The 20,875-nt window shown below is 48.3% G+C and overlaps 1 protein-coding gene across 1 annotated transcript; it reads left to right on the top strand.

Annotated features, from left to right (window-relative positions):
* ISY1 (ISY1 splicing factor homolog) lies at positions 1 to 17,688 on the top strand. The gene is made up of 11 exons (XM_060023144.1): positions 1 to 232; positions 2,179 to 2,201; positions 2,709 to 2,760; positions 3,730 to 3,795; positions 3,976 to 4,018; positions 6,866 to 6,978; positions 9,955 to 10,072; positions 12,972 to 13,094; positions 14,447 to 14,562; positions 16,651 to 16,737; positions 17,059 to 17,688. Exons 1-11 carry the CDS (start codon positions 230 to 232, stop codon positions 17,164 to 17,166), a joined length of 852 nt encoding a protein of 283 aa, XP_059879127.1. The 5' UTR covers positions 1 to 229; the 3' UTR covers positions 17,167 to 17,688.
* Positions 17,689 to 20,875: the final 3,187 nt, after the last annotated feature.

Here is a 20,875-nt window from a genome sequence, read left to right as displayed (position 1 = left end):
GGGCCGCCTACGGGAGCTCGCCTGCGTTTTCTCCCCCTCCCCGGGTCAATTCTCCATTTCGCTTCCGGTCCCTCACTTCTGGTCCTTCCCAGTTATCCTTCCGACTCAGAAGCCGGTGGTGCGGTCACCTAGAACCTTCAGTTCCCGTCCGGGTCGGCCGCGCCTGGGGCGGCGAAGCTCCCTGGGCTAGGCCCGCGCGCGGCCTGAGGGCGGCGCCCTCCCTCGCACCATGGTGAGTGGGGCGGGGAGTGAGGGAGGCAAGTGGCGGGCCGGGTTCGGGGCGCCCAGGGGACCCCTGCGGGTTACAGGATCCGCGGCTGGGACGCGGGGGTCTTCGCGCCGCGTGAGCCCAGAGGCCGGAGGAGGCTGAGCCTCGGCGCCGCCGCGCCGTCCGAGGCCGTGCTTAGTCCGGACGGCGCGCTGTAGTTCCCCACCGGGAAGCCGAGGCTCCGGGAGGCGCAGGGCCGGCGCCGCGTCCCGTGGGGGGCCCAGCAGCGGTTCCTGCGCTATTTGCCTTGTGTCTGCTCTCCGGCTCCCCAACGGGGAGCTTCCCGAGGGCAGGGTATTCCCACCTCTGCCTCCTTAACGCCTGACGCGGTGTCTGGCGCGTTGTCGGGGTCCAGGGATGGACGAATGGCCGGCGTCGTGTGACCGCAGGAGGGTGTGATCGCTGTGGTCGGGCGCCGGTGGTCGGCTGCTTCATTTGTTCTAGAAGCGCTCACGACGGAGCACGCAGAGTGCCGGCACAAGGGAGATACTCTTACATGTTGGTTACCATGATGGTCTCATTAAGCGAAGCACACGACGCCGTAATAAATGGTAGAAGGTGTATTGGATGCCACTGTAGACTGATGAGCCCAAGATCCGGAGGACGAGAGAAACCGGTGGACAAAAAGCAGCCCTTTCTATTCTCCAGCCCTCGGAGGATATGCCCCGTATTACTGCTTCATACTAGCCGGCTCAGCCTCTTGATTCTGCCTCTTGTTTCTGAACTCTGACAAACATAGGGAATCGCCGGTCTCCGTTCCCTAGCAGGACAGAAGGATCCCTGGGCCTGGATGTTTCTGGCAAACTGTCACCACACACATTCATATTTGTGGGTTTCCATCACCCCTGGTACATGCCCTTATCACAAGATTTATGGTTTTTTTGGGGAAATTCCTATGAGTTCCCACAAAAGGAAGAACCGTGACCAAATTCCTAGTACGCAGCGTGGTGTTTCAAGTATGGAGTAAGCATTGAGAAATATTAAATTAAATACTTAGAATCTGTAGGCTTTAATGAAATAGGTAGGACACAGCCTCAGCCCTCAAGATGATGGCTTCTCCTGGGAGAACCTCTGTTTTATTCCTTAGTAGGTATTGTGTTCATTTATCTACCAAACAAACTTGACAAGTTTGTTTCTGTATCCATTGAAAGGGAGAGTCAAAAAGATTTAAATTGAGCTCGCTTTTGCTGAGCATCTGATGACTTCATGTATTTATCTCATTAAATCATCGTGACATCTTTATGAGATAAAAGGTATGATCCCTGCTGTAAAGGTGGGGGAACTGAGGCTTAGAGAGACAGCTTCTCAGGGATGGTAAGTTGGAGAGCTGGGAGTGAAACTCAAGTCCTTGACTCAGCAAGTACTCTTTCTACTTACACTACAACCGAGAAAATGTGTTCGTGCCTAGCACTGTGTTTCAGGGATAATTGACTTGACATTAGTGCAACAGTATTTATATAAAACTCACTTTGTAAAAGTCAGTCTTTCCTCCCTCAAATTTCACTGGCAGGGAACAGACAGTTGTGTGCTGGGTGGAAATTGTGTGGTAGGTATAAACCCAGACAAAGGGGGGCAGCCTGGCTGGGATGAAGGGGCCACAGAAGAATTGTCTGGGACGGTGATAACACAGGTAAATTCTGAAGGATGAGTGGCCAGATCCACGGGGTTTGGGGGAGTGGAGAAGTAAAGAATTTAGGTAGAGAGAGCAGCATAAGTAAGGTCACAGGATGTGGGCATCTTGTGATTGATGTTGCGATTGTTACTGTGTTCATGTACTAGTGTAGGCATTCCGCTTGTGCCTGTGTCCTTGTGAAACTTTTCTCTACAAAGTAAATGAAACGTTTTTCTAGAGAGTAAAAGAAAAAGCTCTTTAAACATGGATGTTTTTCTTCCCTTCTCTCTCCTTTTAGGCCCGAAATGCGGAAAAGGCCATGTACGTATCAACTCGATTTCATCTGTAAATTTCTGTTTGGTCTTTTGATATAGCTTTCTTTCTCTACCTGTGTTGAAATAGTATTCGTATAGTAGTTGCGCATACATTTGTTTTCCCCATAGTGTTTTCTGACAGCTCCCAGAACTTATTCTGGATGAACATTGGCTCACCTGGGGTGGTGCAGGGGCTGTTAGAGTGACAGCCCATAATATTAGTCTTTTTAACATCTGAATGTGTTGCTCACCACAGTGGCCTGATGAGTAGAGTTTCCCACAGTCCAGTCCTTACACGCCGTATGGGTGAAAGGAACACAAATCCTTATAAGCCCTACTTTTTGGAACATGGAAACCCATAACTTCTCTGTGGTTTCTTGATTGCAATATGTATATATGTTTATGAGTGATGGTTGACATTCAATATGGTCATGAGCAGATTTACCCATCCAGGAACTTGGATGATAAGAGATCTTCGAGCAGCATCTAACGGAGTCTTCTCTGTTCCCGGTAGGACGGCCTTAGCAAGATTTCGCCAAGCTCAGCTGGAAGAGGGAAAAGTAAAGGTTGGTTTAAATCTTCCTCATGAATTTTTAAATTATTGAGAAGAAGTGCAGTACAACTCCCTCCTGAACAGACTTCGGACTCCAGATCTTCCTCTTTCTCGTCCATGCTTTCCTGTGTCTTATGAGTCTGTACACTTGAATCCCAGGTAGCTGGGGCAGTGTGATGATCTGACTACTTGTGCTTCTGTCTGCTCTGTAATATGATGATTGGGTTTCCATGTTATCCCAGCACTGTCTAATACTGAATAGTACAAAGTGGGGTGTGCTGTGAGGAGCAGCTCTAACCTGAAACCAGTAATGACCTTAGCTCGTGGAGACTCAGCCAGGTTAGGGGTGATATGTACTGTTGTTTGGATATTTTTTTTTTTTTAATTATACACACACCCGCCCACACACCTGTATACACACAGACATGCATGTATGTTTATGTTTGTTCTAAACACTGAGAGCTGTCATTTCCTAAGGTAGTATAAGTATGCCATGAAATGGGTATAACCGGTGTACTTCGCCATCTCTCTGTAACAACTGACCCTGAACAACACGGGTTTGAACTGCATTGGTTCACTTATACACGGATTTTTTCAACGGTAAATACTACAGAACTACACAGTTTGTGCTTGGTTGAATCTGTGGATGCGGAGGAAACACGGATGCTGAAGCCCGACTGTAAGTTAACTTAGGTTAACCCCCATGTTGCTCAAGGGTCAAGTGTACTGGACTTTTACATTGTTTCCAGTGGCTGCCTGTACCAGGTGCAATGCAGTGAATGTTTTTGCCTGTGTAGTTCTTTCCTAAGGAGAGGCTGCAGCGTGAGCCATAAGGCTTGAAGAAGAGCACCTGCAACTGAAGCTGCAGATGTCTTTAGCCTGTTAGACATTTCAGGCTTCAGGCCTGAGTCAGTCATGAATGTTGCACAAAGCTTGTAATTTCATACAGTACAGCGGCAGCATGTGTTTTGCTTTTCCTTAGGAACGAAGACCCTTCCTTGCCTCGGAGTGCACTGAGCTGCCCAAAGCCGAGAAGTGGAGACGACAGGTACGTGCTGGGTGAATCTGATCTTACAGGAGAACAGGTCTCTGATGGCTTTTGTACCTACATGACTCTTCAACCAGAATTCTAAGAATTTTTAATTACTCATTTTGAATTATATATTTCTTATGCTTTCAGACTTACTCAAAAGTCATAAAAATATATTGCCTTTTATTTTTTTCACAGATCATTGGAGAGATCTCAAAAAAAGTGGCTCAAATTCAGAATGGTAAGCTAGCTTGTCTGTTTAAAGTGCTCGATTCTCAAATCCACAGTTAGCCTTGGGGACGTCAGCCTCCTCTCTCAATAATCAATAGGACAAGTAGGTACAAAATGAGTAAGAACGTAGAAGAACTGAACAATAATATCGATCAGTTTGACCTAGTTGACCTTTATGGAACAGTCCACCTCACAGAAAAGAGTACCTTTTCTTTTTTTAAGAGCAAATGGAATATTCACCAAAATAAAGCATATTTTAGGTTATAATATGAATGTTAGCAAACTTAAAATAATTAAAATTTCGCAAAGCATGTTCACTGATTTTAACACAGTTAACATAGAAATGGATAACAAAAAGACATCTGGAAAATTCCTAACTATTTAGAAATTAAACATACTTCTAAACAACCCATATATCTAAGAGGAAACCTCAAGGAGATTAGAAAATATTTTGAATTGAATGAGAATGAAAACATAATGTCAGAATTCAGGGGACAAAAAAATTTATGGCATGCATGTAAAGCAGTGTTTAGGTGAAAATTTATAGCATTAAAATAAAAGAAAATAAGAAAGGTCTCAAGTCAGTGATCTAAGCTTCTACCCTAAGAAACTAAAAAGGAAGAGCAAATTAATTCCAAAGTAAGCAGAAGGAAGGAAATAATAAAGAGAAGAAGTCAATGAAATTGGAAACAAGATGAATAGAGAAAATAGAACAAAAGCGGGTTCTTTAAAAAGATCAGGACTTACCTGGTGGCGCAATGGTTAAGAATCCACCGGCCAATGCAGGGGCCCACGTGCCGCACGCAGCAGCAACGGAGACTCAGCGCAGCCAAAAATAAATAAATAAAATTAAAAAAATAAAAAGATCAGTAAAATCGATAAACTTCCAGTCAGACAGACTGATCAAGAAAAAACGAAGACACGTGGGACTTCCCTGGTGGTCCAGCGGTATAGAGTCCGCCTTCCAGTGCAGGGGACACAGGTTCAATCCCTGGTCGGGGAACTAAAATCCCGCATGCCGCAGGGCAACTAAGCCCGTTTGCCACAACTAGAGAGCTTGTGTGCCACAAACTACAGAACCCATGCTCCCTGGAGCCTGCACTGCACAACTAGAGAGAGAAAGCCCACACGCTGCAACAAGAGAGAACTCCGCACACCGCAAAGAAGAGCACACACGCCGCAACAAGCCCCGCAAGGAAAGCCCGCGTGCAGCAACAAAGACCCAATGCAGGCAAAAATAAAAACAAAAACCAAAAAAAAAAACCCTCAGCTAACTGGGAATTGAAGGGAACTTTTTTTTTCCCCTGATAAGGCACTTCTACCAAAAAACCTATAGCCAGCTATAGGTTGAATGCTTTCCTCCTAGGATCAGGAACAAGGTGGAGATATCGATTCTCACCGCTTCTATTCAGTATTGTACTGGAATTCCTTTCCAGTACAATAAAGCAAGAAAAGGAAATAAAAGGCCCAAAGATTGGAAGGGAAGAAAAATGCTCTATTCTGAGGTGACATAATTTTCTATGTAGAAAATCCCAAGGAATCTACAGAAAGATTTCTAAAATGAATAAATGAGTTTAGCAAGATCACAGAATAGAAAGTCAATACACAAAAATCAATTCTGTTTCTGTGTACTAGCAGTGAACATTTGGAACTAGAACTTTTATTAAAGTGTTATTTACAGAAGCATCAAAACACAAGAAATACTTAGGTATAAATCTAACAAAATATATATATGATCTGTATGCTGAAAACTATAAAACAGTGATGAAAGAGTCAAAGAACCAATCAAATGGAGACATAGACAGTGTTTGTGGATGGGAAGACTCAATATAGGAAAGGTGTCGATTCTTTTTCTTTTCAAAATCTATCACAGTCAAAATCCCAGCAGTGGTTTTTGGTTTATGTTGACGAACTGTTTCTAAAATTTAAATGGAAAGGCAAAGGAACTAGAATAGCCAAAACAGTTTTGAAAAAGAAAAAAATTGGAGTATTCATAACACCTAATTTCATGATTTAATGTAAAGCTAAAGGTATTCAAGACAATTGGGTATTGGTGAAAGATAGACACACAGACCAGTTGAACAGAGTAAGAAGTCCAGAAACAGGGGCACACGTATGTGGTCAGTTGACTTCACAAAGTACAAAAGCAATTCAGTGGAGAAAGGGAGGGTTTCTCCCTTGGAATAGCCCCAACTGCTCCCGGCTCCCATCTGCCAACGACAACACCTCAGCAAACTCCCTGTCGTCATCCCTTTAAATCCGTCCCTTAGGGACTTCCCTGGCGGCCCAGTGGTTAAGAACCCGTGTTTCCACTGCAGGGGGCACGGGTTCGATCCCTGGTCAGGGAAGTAAGATACAGCGTGCTGCACAGTGCGGCCAAAAAATAAGTAAAAAATAAAGAATCTGTCCCTTAGGCTCAGTTCTCAGGCCCTAGTCTTTCTCAAAGATGTTCCCACTTAACAAGGTGGGAACAAGCCCTTTCCTGAAAGGACTAGACTAACACAGACTGCCGCCAACCCTGATGCTGACGCTGCCTCACTGCATCTTGGCTGACATTGATTGGACGCTGTGTCCCCACCTCTAAGAGTTTACTGTTTCAGTGGTGGTATAAATGGAGCTGCAGGATTGCTTCAGTTTGTATTTCTGTGGTTGCTAATGAGGATGAAGTTTCTTCCCCCGCAGCGCTGCTGAAACTGTGCATGATTGTTGCCCTTCCATGATTTCGGTGTGGGTATGCTTTCTTACAAATTGAAATAGTATCTTTGTGTTATGCACCTTTTTAGGTGTTGACATTCATTCTTAAGGCTACACATCGACTGGTATTTTCAAGAAACGATAGGATGTTTTTGTTTTCTAGCTGGTCTAGGTGAATTCCGAATTCGTGACCTGAATGATGAAATTAACAAGCTGCTAAGAGAGAAGGGACACTGGGAGGCCCGGATCAAGGAGCTCGGTGGTCCTGACTATGGGGTAAGCAAGCCGCAGCCCTGGGGCTGAGCTCGGGTGCTGTCTGCCTGCAGGGTGGCTCCTGCTGCCCCCGCAGCCCTGCCACAGAGCAGGCACTGGAGAGATGAAAGGAGGCTTGAAAGTGCCTGTTGCGCGTGGACAGGAAACGTGAAAGCACGGGCTAGTGGTGCTTAAGGGTCCACAGCGCAGGCCTCAGTATGTGTACTGGCCAGGTGTTCCAGAGTGAGCCGCTCAGGCTCCCTGGGCCTCTTGTTTGAAATGACCTTGGCCCCTCACAGCCTTCTCTGAACTCCTTGAGAATTGGGACAACCATTCCATGGTCGGCTTCTGTACTCAAGGGGGCCCTGGGGACATGGCTGTGTTTCCTTTCTCTGGATTCTTTAAATGCAGTATTCTAGAACAGTGACTTTCAAGCTTTTAGGCCCATGACCCACTATAAAATAAACACACACACACACACACTCACTCACTCACTCACTCACTATATCACAACACAGTACTGAAAAAATACTTGGTATATGTTGCTGCACTTTGATATTTTCTATTCTGTTCTTTTTTATTTTTCTGTTCTATCTTGATTTTTTAAAAATTGATGATTATGACCCATGTAATGGATTCCACGACCCGCCAGTGGGTGTCAACTTTGAAAAATGCTGCCCCAGGCCCTGCCCCATTTTCCCAGGTCATTTGAACCCGTAGTATGTAGTCAGTGGACTGTAGTATGTTATGGAAAAAATACATGCAGTTTTTCTATGTATTTAATGCAAAACCACAGTTCTCACGTTAGTACCTGGCCTAAAAATGAGGCATTTATTCTTGTTGCAGAAGGAAAGGCACTTCCACTCCTGGAGTACCTGTGCTAGGAACGTTCTCACTGCATCTTCAGTAGTTCTGTGATGGTGATTTTGCTCCCTGTCAGACTGCTTTAGTGCAGGGGTTTATTACCCTTCCTGGAAGGGTTACAAGATTAATATGTACAATATTCTTAAGTTCCACCACCCAGAGTCAACAGTAATGTTTTTATGTATTTCCTTGTAGAGTCTTTTTTTTTTATTAATTTTTTTTTATTTGTTGGCTGCGGTGGGTCTTCGTGGCTGTGCGTGGGCTTTCTCTAGTTGCGGTGAGCGGGGGCTACTCTTCATTGCGGTGCGCGGGCTTCTCCTTGCCGTGGCTTCTCTTGTTGCGGAGCATGGGCTCAAGGCGCGTGGGCTTCAGTAGTTGTGGTTCGCAGGCTCCAGAACACAGGCTCAGTAGTTGTGGCGCATGGGCTTAGTTGCTCCGTGGCATGTGGGATCTTCCCGGACCAGGGCTCGAACCTGTGTCCCCTGCGTTGCCAGGCGGATTCTTAACCACTGCGCCACCAGGGAAGCCCTATCGTCTTTTTAATGCTAAAGAATTTTATTTTCATTTTCTATGTACAAAAGTAACATTTAGGGAATTCCCTGGTGGTCCAGTGGTTAGGACTCAGCACTTTAACTGCCGTGGCCCAGGTTCTGTCCCTCGTCGGGGAACTAAGATCCTGCAAGCCGCTCAGTGCAGCTGAAAAAAAAAAAAGTGACACGTTTAGAGTTTGTTTTACAAGATGGTGGTGATGGTTGCATGACGCTATGAATGTACTAATACCACTGACCTGGACACTTAAAAATGGTTAAGACGGCAAATTTTATGTTACGTGTATTTTAGTACAATAATAAGAGAAAAAGTAATATATTGTTATTAAGTTCAGAAAAGTATAGAGCAGAACACCATGCAGTCATGATCCTTTTAACTAGGAGCAACTTCTGGAATATTTCTGTCCATTGTTTTTCCATGAGTCCTGTAACTGAGGTCATACTCATGTATGTACAATTTTGGTTCTAGGTTTTATACTTCTTTTCAAAATGGTAACTTTGATTGTATAAAGAGTACCTACTTTTATGTAAAAGAAAAAAGAATATATAACAAAAAATATAAAAATTCTAAAGTATAAAAAAATTTATATATTCTATGTGTGGTACAGATTACATTATATATTTTCCTACCACTGAGAAATGACTGCTATTAACATTTTCTACTTATCTTTCTAGAATTTCTTCTATATACATATATATTTATTTTTACAGATAATGGTTCATTATTCTAACTATATGCTTTGTTCACTTAACAGTTTATCAGACACGTATGTTCATGTCAGTAAATAATCATTTATATAATTGTTTCAAAAAGCATTTCTGAGCTCATAGAAAGTTCTACAAATTGTATAGAGAAATCCTATGTACCCTTTATACAGATTTACCAGTTTTTAACATTTTTCTCTATTTGCTTTATCATTTTCTGTGTGTACCTTGAGATTTATTTTCTCTGAACCGTTTGAGGCTTAAATACATCATGTTCCTTTACTCCTTAATACTTAAGGGGTATTTCCTAAGAAATACTTTTGTGTGTATTTCCTAAGAATAAGAATGTTCTCTTATATAACCATGGTAGAGTTTAAGACATTTAACTTTGATACAATCATTTGGCTGTTTTATTGATTTTCATCCTTTATGGCCTTTCCCCTTATAGTACAGAGCCTTGTCCAGGGTCACATACTGTATGCAGTTGTCAACATCATCATTTTTAGTGGAGAGAATTCCATCTTCTGGATATTTCATTTGTCTTCTACTGCTTGTCATTTAGGTTTTTTGCAATTTTTTTAAAGCTTTTATTCACTTAACGTTATATTGTGTTTTTCTAAGTCAATAAAAGAGTTCCATACGAACCATCATTTTTAAGCTATAGGATATATTCCATCCTGAATATGCTATAATTTACTTAAATCATCCTCTTACTGTTAGGTATTTAGGTTGATTTTTAAGGGATTAAAAAAAGTACCTAAATATATTTCTGTTGTACATGAATATTTTCTCCCTTTAGCATTATTATCTTAAATCTATTTGCAAACATGGAAATACTGGGTTTAAGTATCAGATCCATTTTCTCTTCTTCCTTCCCAATAAGAAAGTTGGCCCTAAAATGCTGGATCATGAAGGGAAAGAAGTCCCAGGAAATCGAGGTTACAAGTACTTCGGAGCAGCGAAAGACTTGCCTGGCGTCAGAGAACTGTTTGAGAGAGAACGTAAGTAACTGGTGTTCGCCGGAGTGTTAGCCTGGAATTCTTGGTCCTGCTTGTAACAGTAGACATGCTGTCTGCAGGGCACTCTTCCTATGCCATTTCTTAGCCGCACAGCAGCCCCGTGTCCTCAGAGGATTATCGTTCTCAGGTGGGCACACAGTTGGGGTGAGAACGGGAACCCAGAACTGACAGGTGTCAGATTGTAGGCTCTGCCCATACCCGTCTGAGTGTGAACGAGGAATCTCCCTGTTTGCAGTTCAGTCAGCTTCATTTTCAGTTACGTGTTTAGTTGAAAAAACTCTTAACTGAAGGACACATGACACCTTGGGCCAAACCCTGAAATGCACAAGTGGAAGAGAATGAATCCAAGCCGGGTACCCTCTCCACTCCTGCCCTTCCTTCCAACAGCCCTGGGAGCCTCCAAAATGCAGTTGAAAACTGCTGGTCTGGAATTTCTGTGTATCTTAATTTTGACTTTTCAAGAAGCAGTCCAAGCATTTTATAGAAAGCAGTGTGGAAAGTAGAGAAGGATGAGACCAGGATTCCTCCCACTGCTGGTGTTCTGCTGTTTCCTTCCAGTCGGTTTTCCTATTTGTTTAAAAATACAATTCTGCTCATTCTTAAATTCATTACGCACACACTGGTTTTGCATGCATGATTGACATCACTTAAAATAATTCAGAGTTTAAATATCATGCCGTTTATTATGAATGCAGTATAATTTTATTATAGATAAGTTGTAAAATACAGAAAATCAGAAAAAACACCCACGTTTTCACAACTTATAGATGATGGTTGTTGACATGTTGGGGTGTATCCCCTTCCAGAGTTTTAAGGCTCCTAAAATGAGAGTGTGCTGTGTATGTTACTTTTTTTTTTTTTGATTTTACATTGTTTCTAAATTTATTTCTATTTATTCCAGTCATACAGTGTTTTTTGTTTTTTTTTTAACCAAGAAAGTGCGCAACTTAGTCTTAATGCGTATAATGGAAATAGTAGCACAGGGACTTCCCTGGTGGTCCAGTGGTTAAGACTCTGTGCCTCCACTACAGGGGGCACGGATTTAAACCCTGGTTGGGAAACTAATATCCCGGATGCCGCACGGCAAAAAAACAATAAAAATAGTAGCACAGTCCCCTTGACCCCCATCCCAGTGCCCTGCTAGAGATGACCCGTCACTGGTATTATCTGTTTCGAATGTTCCCTTCCAGCCTTTTCCATGCACTTCCATGCTTATTTTATCAACTAAATTACATCAGCGTAAGTGACAGGTGACTCAACCCCAGTTACTTTAGGCAGAAAAGTCTATAAATTTATTGGCTCACATAACTGACAGGTTTGCCTTCAGGAATGGCCGGTTCCAGGTCACATTGCTCCGTTTTGCAGTTTTGGCTTCCATCCTGTGAGCTTTTTTCTCTGTCTCACTCTCCTCTTGTGGTGGCTGGTTGTCCGTCATCGACTTAAATTTTGTTCTCTCTCAGCAACAGATTTCCCCCCACCCCCCCACCAACAGTTGAAGCAGAATTCCCAGAATTGAGTCTGGTTGGCTTTGGTTGGATCACAGCTCCATCCTGTGGCCGGAATGCATGCAGTGCTCTGAGCCTGCTAGGTTTCAGCCCCGTCCTGGATGCAGCCCACGCGGTGGAGGGGTGGACAGGGTTGTGTGTGCAGTCCGTCCATGTCCTCTCATGGTTCTCCTTAGAATGCCAAGTGATGTGACGGATTAGAGAGTCTCAGGGATTAACCGTACTTGGTGTGACCATCCCTCCTTTGGTATTTAGTTATTTCTAGATGTTTATAATTATAACATTTTTGCTGATCTGGTGCTTGAAACAATGTATTATTTTTATTTTTTTGTTTCCTCCCCATTACTAATGAAATTGACAATCGAATTCAGTTACTAAATGAAATTTTCATACGTAAGAGTTTTTTTTCTTCAATTATCAGCTTTCATTCTTTGACTAATCTGTTGGATTGTCATTTCCCTTTTGATTTTCAAGTATTACTAAATATTCTGAATAGTAATTCTTAGTCTGAAAGTATTTTCTTCAGGAATTTCTCATTTATCTTTTGTGTTTGTAGTTTCTTTTGTTTTATCTGTATTCTTAGTTTTTTCATTAAATATTATGGCATTTTCTGTGTTGTTAAAGCACCTGTGAAGCAGCATTACTGGGGCTGCAGAATCGCCTCCTCTCCGCCATGCTTGAATTGCAGATCACAGTCCTTGGCTGTCCAAGTTTTCATTGTTGTATGAATAACGCTGTGATGCACACCTCTGTCCGTAAAGCTTTGCCAGCTTTTGTTTCTGTTTTTAAATTAGGATAGATTCCTTCTAAATGGACTAATTGGGTCAAAGATTTCAACACTTATTTAATTTTACTTATTTATTTATTTTAAATTTATTTATTTATTTACTTTTGGCTGCATTGGGTCTCTGTTGCTGTGTGCAGGCTTTCTCTAGATGCAGCAAGCAGGGGCTACTCTTCGTTGCAGTGCACAGGCTTCTCATCGTGGTAGCTTCTCTTGTGGAGCACAGGCTCTAGGTGTGCGGGCTTTTAGTAGTTGTGGCTCGTGAGCTCAGTAGTTGTGGCTCAGTAGCTGTGGCGCAAGGGCTTAGTTGCTATCCGCAGCATGTGGGATCTTCCGGGACCAGGGCTTGAACCCGTGTCCCCTGCATTGGCAGGTGGATTCTTAACCACTGCGCCACCAGGGAAGCCCTTAACACTGATTTTAAAAAGGGTGGTACCACGTATATAATCCCATTACTAGTGTAGAGAAGTGCCTATTTCATGATATTTTGATGAACACACCTACTATATGCCTGCGTAACATTGTATGAGGAGAAGGCTTGAGTGAGATTATGACGGGGAATTCAGCTAAGCTGGTGAATTCTTTCTTTTAGCTCTTCCTCCTCCAAGAAAGACACGTGCTGAGCTCATGAAGGCGATCGATTTTGAATACTACGGTTACCTAGATGAAGACGATGGTGTTATTGTGCCTTTGGAACAGGAATATGAAAAGAAACGTAGGTCTGCGGGCATTTCATTTCATTGCTGCTGGCATCTGGTTTCTTTTCTCTCCCTTGGAAATGGGGTTTTATTTTTATAAGGAACATTGTTTTTTTAGGGCTTTTTAAAAAATTGAAGTAGTTGATGTACAATATTATGTAAGTTACAGGTGTACAGTATAGAGATTCACAATTTTTAAAGGTATATTCCATTAGCAGTTATTATAAAATATTGGCTGTATTCCCCATGTTGTATAATATATCCTTGTATAGCTTATTTTATCTTTTTTTAATCCAATTTTTTTTTAAATTTAATTAATTAATTAATTTATTTATTTTTGGCTGTGTTGGGTCTTCGTTTCTGTGCGTGGGCTTTCTCTAGTTGTGATGAGCCGGGGCCACTCTTCATCGCGGTGCGCGGGCCTCTCACTGTCGCGGCCTCTCATTGCGGAGCACAAGCTCCTGTCGCGCAGGCTCAGTAGTTGTGGCTCACGAGCCTAGTTGCTCCGCGGCATGTGGGATCTTCCCAGACCAGGGCTCGAACCCATGTCCCCTGCATTGGCAGGCAGATTCTCAACCACTGCGCCACCAGGGAAGCCCCAGCTTATTTTATCTTAATAGTTTGTACCTCTTAATCCCCTACCGCTAAATTGCCTCTTACCCCTTCCGTCTCTCCACTGGTAACCACTAGTTTTTTCTCTATATCTGTGAGTCTGCTTCTTTTTTGTTATATTCACTAGTTTGTTGTATTTTTTAGATTCCACATATAAGTGATATCACACAGTATTTGTCTTTCTCCATCTGACTTACTTCACTTAGTATGATAATCTGTAGGTCCATCCATGTTGCTGCAAATGGCATTATTTCATTCTTTTTTATGGCTGAGTAGGATCCCATTGTGTATATGCATGTGTGTGTGTATGTGTGTGCGTGTGCGTGTGTGTGTGTCTGTGTGTGTGTGTTTACATACACCACATCTTATTTACCCATCCATCTGTTGATGGGCACTTAGTTTACTTCCATATCTTGGCAACTGTAAATAGTACTGCTATGAACATTGGGGTGCATGTATCTTTTCGAATTAGTGTTTTTGTTGTTTTCAGATATATACCCAGGAATGGAATTGCTGGATCACATGGTAGTTCTAGTTTTAGTTTTTTGAGAACCTCAGGGTGCTGAACTGGGGAGGATCTGGGTGTGTCCGCTAAAAGCTGCCCTCCCATCTGATTCCTGTCTGATTCCTGCCCGCCGGGGCAGGATGAAGGTGACTCTTTCCAGCAGGGAGGCCTTGGCCTCGCCCTCGCCCTGCATGGGGTTTGACGCTTTCTTAGAGGCCAGAGTGAGTAACGCCTGCTCTCCCTTGTGTGCAGTCAGAGCCGAGTTAGTGGACAAGTGGAAAGCAGAGAGAGAGGCCCGGCTGGCAAGAGGGGAGGAGGAGGAAGAGGAGGAGGAGGAGGCTGACATCTACGCCGTTGCCGACCAGGAGGTATTGGGGGGCGGCGCGGGACCCCTTGGCGCTCACCGCGTTCTCTGTGCTGCGGAGGATGGGGGCACGGTAGCAGGAAGCGCAGACGAGGGGCCAGGGTTGAGGCCCGGCTCTTGCCCCTGCCGCCGTCTGAGGCTTCGGCCTTCTCTCCTAGACAGTGGGGATGAAGGGCACCTTCTGGGTTCACAGGGAGGGTTTCAGAGAGGAATGGCTGTGAGGGCACTTGTTAAACTGCTTTACACCGGGGATGACTTACGTGCATCTCAGAGATGGGCCCTCCTGAACATGCTGGAATCGGATTTATAAACACATTTGAAGCCAGTGTGTTTTAGCCCATGACCTCATTGTTTCTGCTTAAATGGCAGTGTCGGTAACTCTTCTGTAGTCTTAACCACCGTCTGTTACAGCTGGAAACCAGCCCAGAGCAGAGAAGGGACTTCCTCGGGGGGTCCCGGTTGGGTATGGAGCTGTAATCCCTCAGGCAGAGCCCCCTTGCTCCCAGCACCCCTGCAGGCCTTACTCCCTGGGCAGGTCCAGGATGGAACTGATTTGCTCGACTGAGCAAGGGGAAGGGAAGCACCCATGCCTGGACTATGGGTCAGGCCCTGTGTGACGTCACATGGCTTGCCATGATGTCAGTGGCAAGGAAGCAGGCTCAGAGAGGCTTAGTGACTTAGTCACCGTCACACAGGATCTAGCAGACCTGAGGTTCGTGCCCTCAGGCAGGCATTTGAAACAGGATGGCAGCGTGTCCTAGGAAGATTTTCTCTAGGTACAAATAATCCATTTGCCTCTTTCAAGGGATGTTTGTTTAATGAGTGGCTACTGTGAGGCCCACTCGAGGGGCAGGACAGCAAACACGCTTCGCTTGTAGCTTGAAGCCCTGGGGGACAGTCCGGTCAGCAGACACCGTGGGAAATGGCAGCTGTGATAGGAGCTCTGGTTAGCGACATGGTGAAGGCAGGGCCAGTGAAGGCTTTGCTGGGGACGTGACCCATCAGCTGAGATCCGGAAACAAGGGGGAGGTAACCAAGCGAAGAGGCAGCAGGGAACAGCGTGAGCGGACGAGCCCATGGGAGCGCGGGGGACAGAGGACGGGCCGGTGGCTGGAGGGCAGAGTGGAGGCTGCGGGAGGGGAGGTGGGCCAAGCAAGGGCCCCGGCTCCCCTGGGGAAGCATTTTCCTTTACCATGAGAGCGATGGAAAGCCATCAGAGGATGTAAAAATTGTTTATCCTGAAATGCTTAAGATTTATGGGAAGTTGCACAGCTGCTGCCGAGGGTCCTGTGTCATCCTTCACCCAGTGTCCCCAGTGGCTTGCACAGTGACAGTGCAGTGTCCACCGAGGGACCTGACGTGGTGTGACGCGCGTGGGCAGTGCTGTGTCTTTCATCACATGTGTGGATTCTTTGGGGCTACAACAGCCTTCCTTGTTGGAGTCTGCCCTGAGGAGTGGAACTTCCACCCTGGGCTCGCCTCAGTGGATGCAGCCCGACTTTCCCAGAGCCCTGGGACCAGTTTCTCCTACCAGCGGCGTCTGAGAGCTTCCGCCGCGGCTTTCCTGGCAGCTGGTGACCTGCGGCGGGGGGTGGGGTCAGGGTCCGGCCCAGAGACCTGCGGGCAGTGGACCTGCCTCCACACAGGCCTCCTTTCTCCTCATGCCTCCAGGGCTACATCATTCCTTAGGTTATGAGCGATCTCTACTGACTCACAGGCAGCCTCTGAGTGATGCTTTCTTCTACATATGCTTTTTTCAAGTTTAATTAAAAAAATAGATAATGTATTCTCAAAACACAAAAAGTATACAGAGATTTACAGAGCTTATCTTTCGCAGCCCTGTCCTCTGTCCGCTGGCTCTCACTGAGATCACTGGCTTCTCTTTTCTTCCTCGTACAAGAGGTCGCGCAGAACACAGTGTTCTGTTGCTTCTTGTGCTTAACGCTGTGTCTTGGGTGTCTCTGTGTCTGAGAACAGAGCTTCCTCGTCACTGTTTTTCCTCTTCAGTGGCTGCAGGCTGGTGCACGCTATGGCGATGCCAGCACTTACTAACGGTCTCCTCTGCGCGGCCTCTGGTTGTGCTCTTTTGCAGTCTGATGAGGAGGGCGGCCAGGAGAAAGGAGGGGAGGACGGGCAGCAGAAGTTCATCGCTCACGTCCCGGTGCCGTCGCAGCAAGAGGTAGGACAGGCTGGGGGCCGCCTGGCCTCCGAGGGGCCCCACGGGGCGCTGTGTGGTTTTCTTGGTCCTTCCTGTCCCTTTGGGCGGCTCTCACTCCCTTCCACAGGGCGTTGGTCTCTGGGCTCAGGTTAGGGCGAGGCGTCCAGACGAGGCAGCATTCCGTCTACCTTGGAGGCAGCAGTCCAGCACTCTGTCGCTCACCTGCTCCCCGGGCGGAGATCGGGGCCCTCGGACACAGGGTGCTGGGCTCCCGGCCGGGCCCAGGCAGCGTGTTGGCCTTGTGGGGCCTGCGACCTGAGCCCTCCGCTCTCCCGCCCGCAGATCGAGGAGGCGCTCGTGCGGAGGAAGAAGATGGAGCTCCTGCAGAAGTACACCAGCGAGACGCTGCAGGCCCAGAGCGAGGAGGCCAGGCGGCTCCTGGGCTACTAGGGCCGAGCTGGGGCTTCCACCTAGCGCCGTGGTGGGTGAGCAGCCCGGGCTGCCTGCCGCTTCTCCTCCTCCCTCCCTCCCCTGCTCTCGCCTGTGTGCTGACCAAGGGCCGTTGGCCTGCCGGGATGCCCCGGTGTCACCTCGTACCGGTGTTTTGCTGACGTGTGAACCCACTTACTTCTGTCTTGAGTGTGTAGGACACGCTGCTCCCTGTCAGCCTTTGAGTGTCTCACGTAGCCTCCTCCTGTCATTTGGTGGGGAGGGCGACCAGTTAGTGACACTCCTAAAAAACGCAGATGTGTTTGTAACTCCTCTGGAAGGATGAGAAGGTGTGTGGGCCCCGAGCCCACGTCCCACACGTCGCAGCCCGCGGAGCTCCACCTTCGGGGCAGCCCTGCCCTCAGTTCAGACCCCTCAGCTGGCCTTGCTCCTTCCTGCCCAGGTGGCAGGAGTTTGAGTTTGCTACTGCTGTCTAGGACTGGTTCTGCAGAGAGCTATTTTTATTAAAGATTTTTGTGTGAAAGGCAACCTCCGGGTTTGGGCTGCCTGTCTTGAGGCCGTGTCTGCACTGGGACCTAAGTGAGGTTCACAGTCACCGCAGGGGACGGGGTTCCGAAACACGCAGCCCTGGTGTGGGAGGGCTGGGACCAGCGGCGGCCTGTCTGGGAGCTGAGGAGGTAGTGGGGCCGTCCTCCCATGGCCTCCGCACCCACGGCTGCGGATCAGGGCTGAAGCGGCAGGGCCCGTGGCGCCGGCCTTTGGGGAGCACACAGAGGATGCCCGGGAGTCGGTCCAAACCCATCGCCGAGTCTTGCCCTCCCGGTGGGGAGAACCCACAGCAGAGGGCGCAGCTCCAGGCAGAGTGGGGGGGCTCCCCACCCTCGGGAGGGGTCCTGGGCGTGTCCGGCGGGCCTCCTGAAGGAGACTGGGGGCAGCGGAGCAGTGCCAGCCTGAGCGAGGGGCTGACCGTCAGTGTGTGACCTGCCTTAGGATGTTCCCGAGCCAGGGTGGAGGGGGTCAGGCGGAGGCCGGGCAGGGTGGGGAGTGGCCGTGGGGAAGGCGACCTGGGGCTTCAGAGCTGGGAGGGGAGGGGACGGCCCACGACTGGGCCGGGGGCGGGGGTGGGGGGGCTTCACTTCCCTGGAGGCAGGGCTGGAGGCGCCCCTCGGCCGAGCCCCTGGGCGAGTGTGTGCCGGGAGCAGAGAGGGTCAGGGCTGGAACGCTGGGAGCCCCGGGGCCGGGCAGGGTCAGACTCAGCCCTGGGACCCACACCCAGCCCGGGGCTGGCCCCAGGCAGGGGCTCAGGAGCGAACTTAGTGGGGACTTGGAGCAGGTCCCTCTGGACACCGGCCTCAGGTGCCCTGTCTTAAAGGCCAGGACTGGACCTGGTGCCGTCCGAGTTCCCCCCGGGTCTGGGCAGTCCCATGGGGTGGGCAGAGGCAAGGGGGGGGGCCTTGGGACAGCCAGCCCCTGGGGAGCGTTTGGAGGGCCCAGCTCAGATGGCCCAGTTACGGGGTTGTCGTCCAAGGGTCACTCAGGTGGGGCTCCTCGCATTCAGTGAGAGCAGGAGGTTCAAACGACAGGTGTTTCTTGTCCCTGGAAAGATGGTTGGCAGGTGCGTGGAGCTCGGCCCACCTGGACAGTCCCCCGAGTCTCCTCCCGACGACCCCCCAGGGTCTCGCGGTGGCTTCCCCGGATGGGATGTGGGCAGCACAGGGATCCGTGTCTGGCATCTGAGGAAACTGGGACTCTGCTCATGATGCACAGGTGTCCCTGGCAGAGATGGGCCAAACCCCAGGCTTCTTCCTGTACTGCAGGTCCCGGTTATTTGTCTGCCAGGGGCTGGAGAGGAGGCCTCTGCAGGGCTCCCCCCAGGCCTGGAACAGCAGGGGAGTGTGGCCACTGGTGGGGGTGTGGTCTCCATGGCCCAGCTCCACGGAAACTTTGACAAAATCTGTTTCATGGTTTATATCAGCTTTGGCTCTGCTCAGTTTCCCAAACATAGATACACATGTCCATGGACTTCACTCCCCTTTCCTCTCCCCTCTGCCCCACCGGCCCGGTTAGTGAGTCTGAAACACCAGTCTCCACCTGTCATGCCTTAAGACTCCTACACCAGCCCCACCCGGGCCCCGCAGCGCCCTTCTCCCCTGCACCCCAGCCCTCTGCACTCTGCCCCGAGCCCACGTGCTCTGGCTCGGGCAATTTGTAAACCTGGACGAGATTAAAACCTTCCAGGGCGAGGGGGCCCATTTTGTTTCCTCCCAGACCACCCCATGCCCACCCCATCCTCTGCTACCACCAGCATCTCACTGCTTCCTCCCAAAGCCCCTGCTCATACTAATGGAAGCAGTGACAGCGGAATCCAGCGGGGGGACGTCAGGTCCACTAAAGAGCAGACAGGTCCACGGTGGGGGTGGTGGATTTTCACATCTGCTCCCCTCCTGCCTCACCCTCTCGCACTCTCCCCCGCAGAAGAAGGCAGACTGTAGAGGAAGGGTCTCCTGTAGGGCTGCCCCTGGCGCTTTTCTGCGTCACCGAGCCTGCGTTTCGCCCCAGGGAGATGAGCTGTGCCCCAGGTCCCTCTGGTGGGGCCGGGTAGGACTGTGTGAAAACTAGCAAGTGTGAGGGGCTGGGAACTAGGGGAGGAGCCTCAGGGCAGGGGAGCAGAGGCAGTGGGAGTGGTGAGAGGGGCTTCCCGACGGGCTGGGGCTTGTCCCTGGCGTCTGTCTAGCAGGCCCACTTGGTGCGGGCAGGGGTGGCTGGGGGCCAGCAGGAAGCTGCGAGGGGAGGAAGCCAGGGCACCCCTCCAGGGCGGGCACAGCGCCTGGGGTGGGAGGGCACCGCGGGGCTGGTGGAGGTTGGGGCGGAGGTGCTGAGCCCGGTGACCCTGTGTTTCCAGTCAGAGCCTCCTGTGTGTGAGTGGTACCTTGGAATGAAGCAGGGCTCCTTTGGCCTCCGTTAGGAGGTTTGGGGGCACTGGGAGGGGAGGGCGGACGTCTGATGTTTCTCTGGCCACGAGGCGGCTGCCCCGAGGAGTCCTCCCAGCCCTCAGGCAGCACCGGCCCAGGGCACCTAAGTCCACAGCTGCTGTGGCATATTTTTGCATTCTTGCTGCTTTCAGTTTTTTAACATTTTGCAGCAAGCACTCTTCTGTATTAAGAACACAGGGCGTCATGGCTGGTGTCTGGTCTTCCTGGTGTTTTCCACCTTTGTTTCTGACCAGGGGCACGTTTTCATCCGTAGCCTGGGCTCTTTCAAAGAAAGAAAACTCGGATGATATCGTTAGAGGCTATATATTTTAGTAATGGTGACTGTAGAAGGAAAGGAAAAGATGAGAAAAGAAGGAAGGAAGGGGGAGAAAGTCTCTCACCACTTGGAGGAGTTCTGATCCACGCAACGCTGGGGTCACAGCAGGTGCTTCCGTGTATCAGCTAGGATGGTGCCACCGTGTGGCAATAGCACAAACAGTGAAAATTCGTTCAGCTCACCCACCTTTAGCTTTAAGAATGTTAAATTCTTGACACATTTAAAAGATTTGGGGATGTGCATTACTTAAAATTTGGGGCCTTGGACTTCCCTGGCTGTCCAGTGGTTAAGACTCCGCGCTTCCAATGCAGGGTGTGCAGATTTGATCCCTGGTCAGTCGAGGAACTAGGATCCCTCACGCCATGTGGTGCAACCACAAAAAAAAAAAAAGCTGGGGGGC

Source organism: Delphinus delphis, chromosome 10 (assembly GCF_949987515.2).
Source record: "Delphinus delphis chromosome 10, mDelDel1.2, whole genome shotgun sequence".
Taxonomy (NCBI): Eukaryota; Metazoa; Chordata; class Mammalia; order Artiodactyla; family Delphinidae; genus Delphinus; species Delphinus delphis.
Note: the sequence above shows the minus strand (reverse complement) of the source record. Positions and strands in the feature narration are given on the sequence as shown.

What these genes read in the sequence shown, in the direction of transcription:
- ISY1 (XM_060023144.1), top strand. An exon ending in TGGAAGAGGGAAAAGTAAAG is followed by an intron (nt 2,761 to 3,729) that starts GTTGGTTTAAAT and finishes GCTTTTCCTTAG; the next exon opens with GAACGAAGACCCTTCCTTGC. An exon ending in AGTGGCTCAAATTCAGAATG is followed by an intron (nt 4,019 to 6,865) that starts GTAAGCTAGCTT and finishes TTTGTTTTCTAG; the next exon opens with CTGGTCTAGGTGAATTCCGA.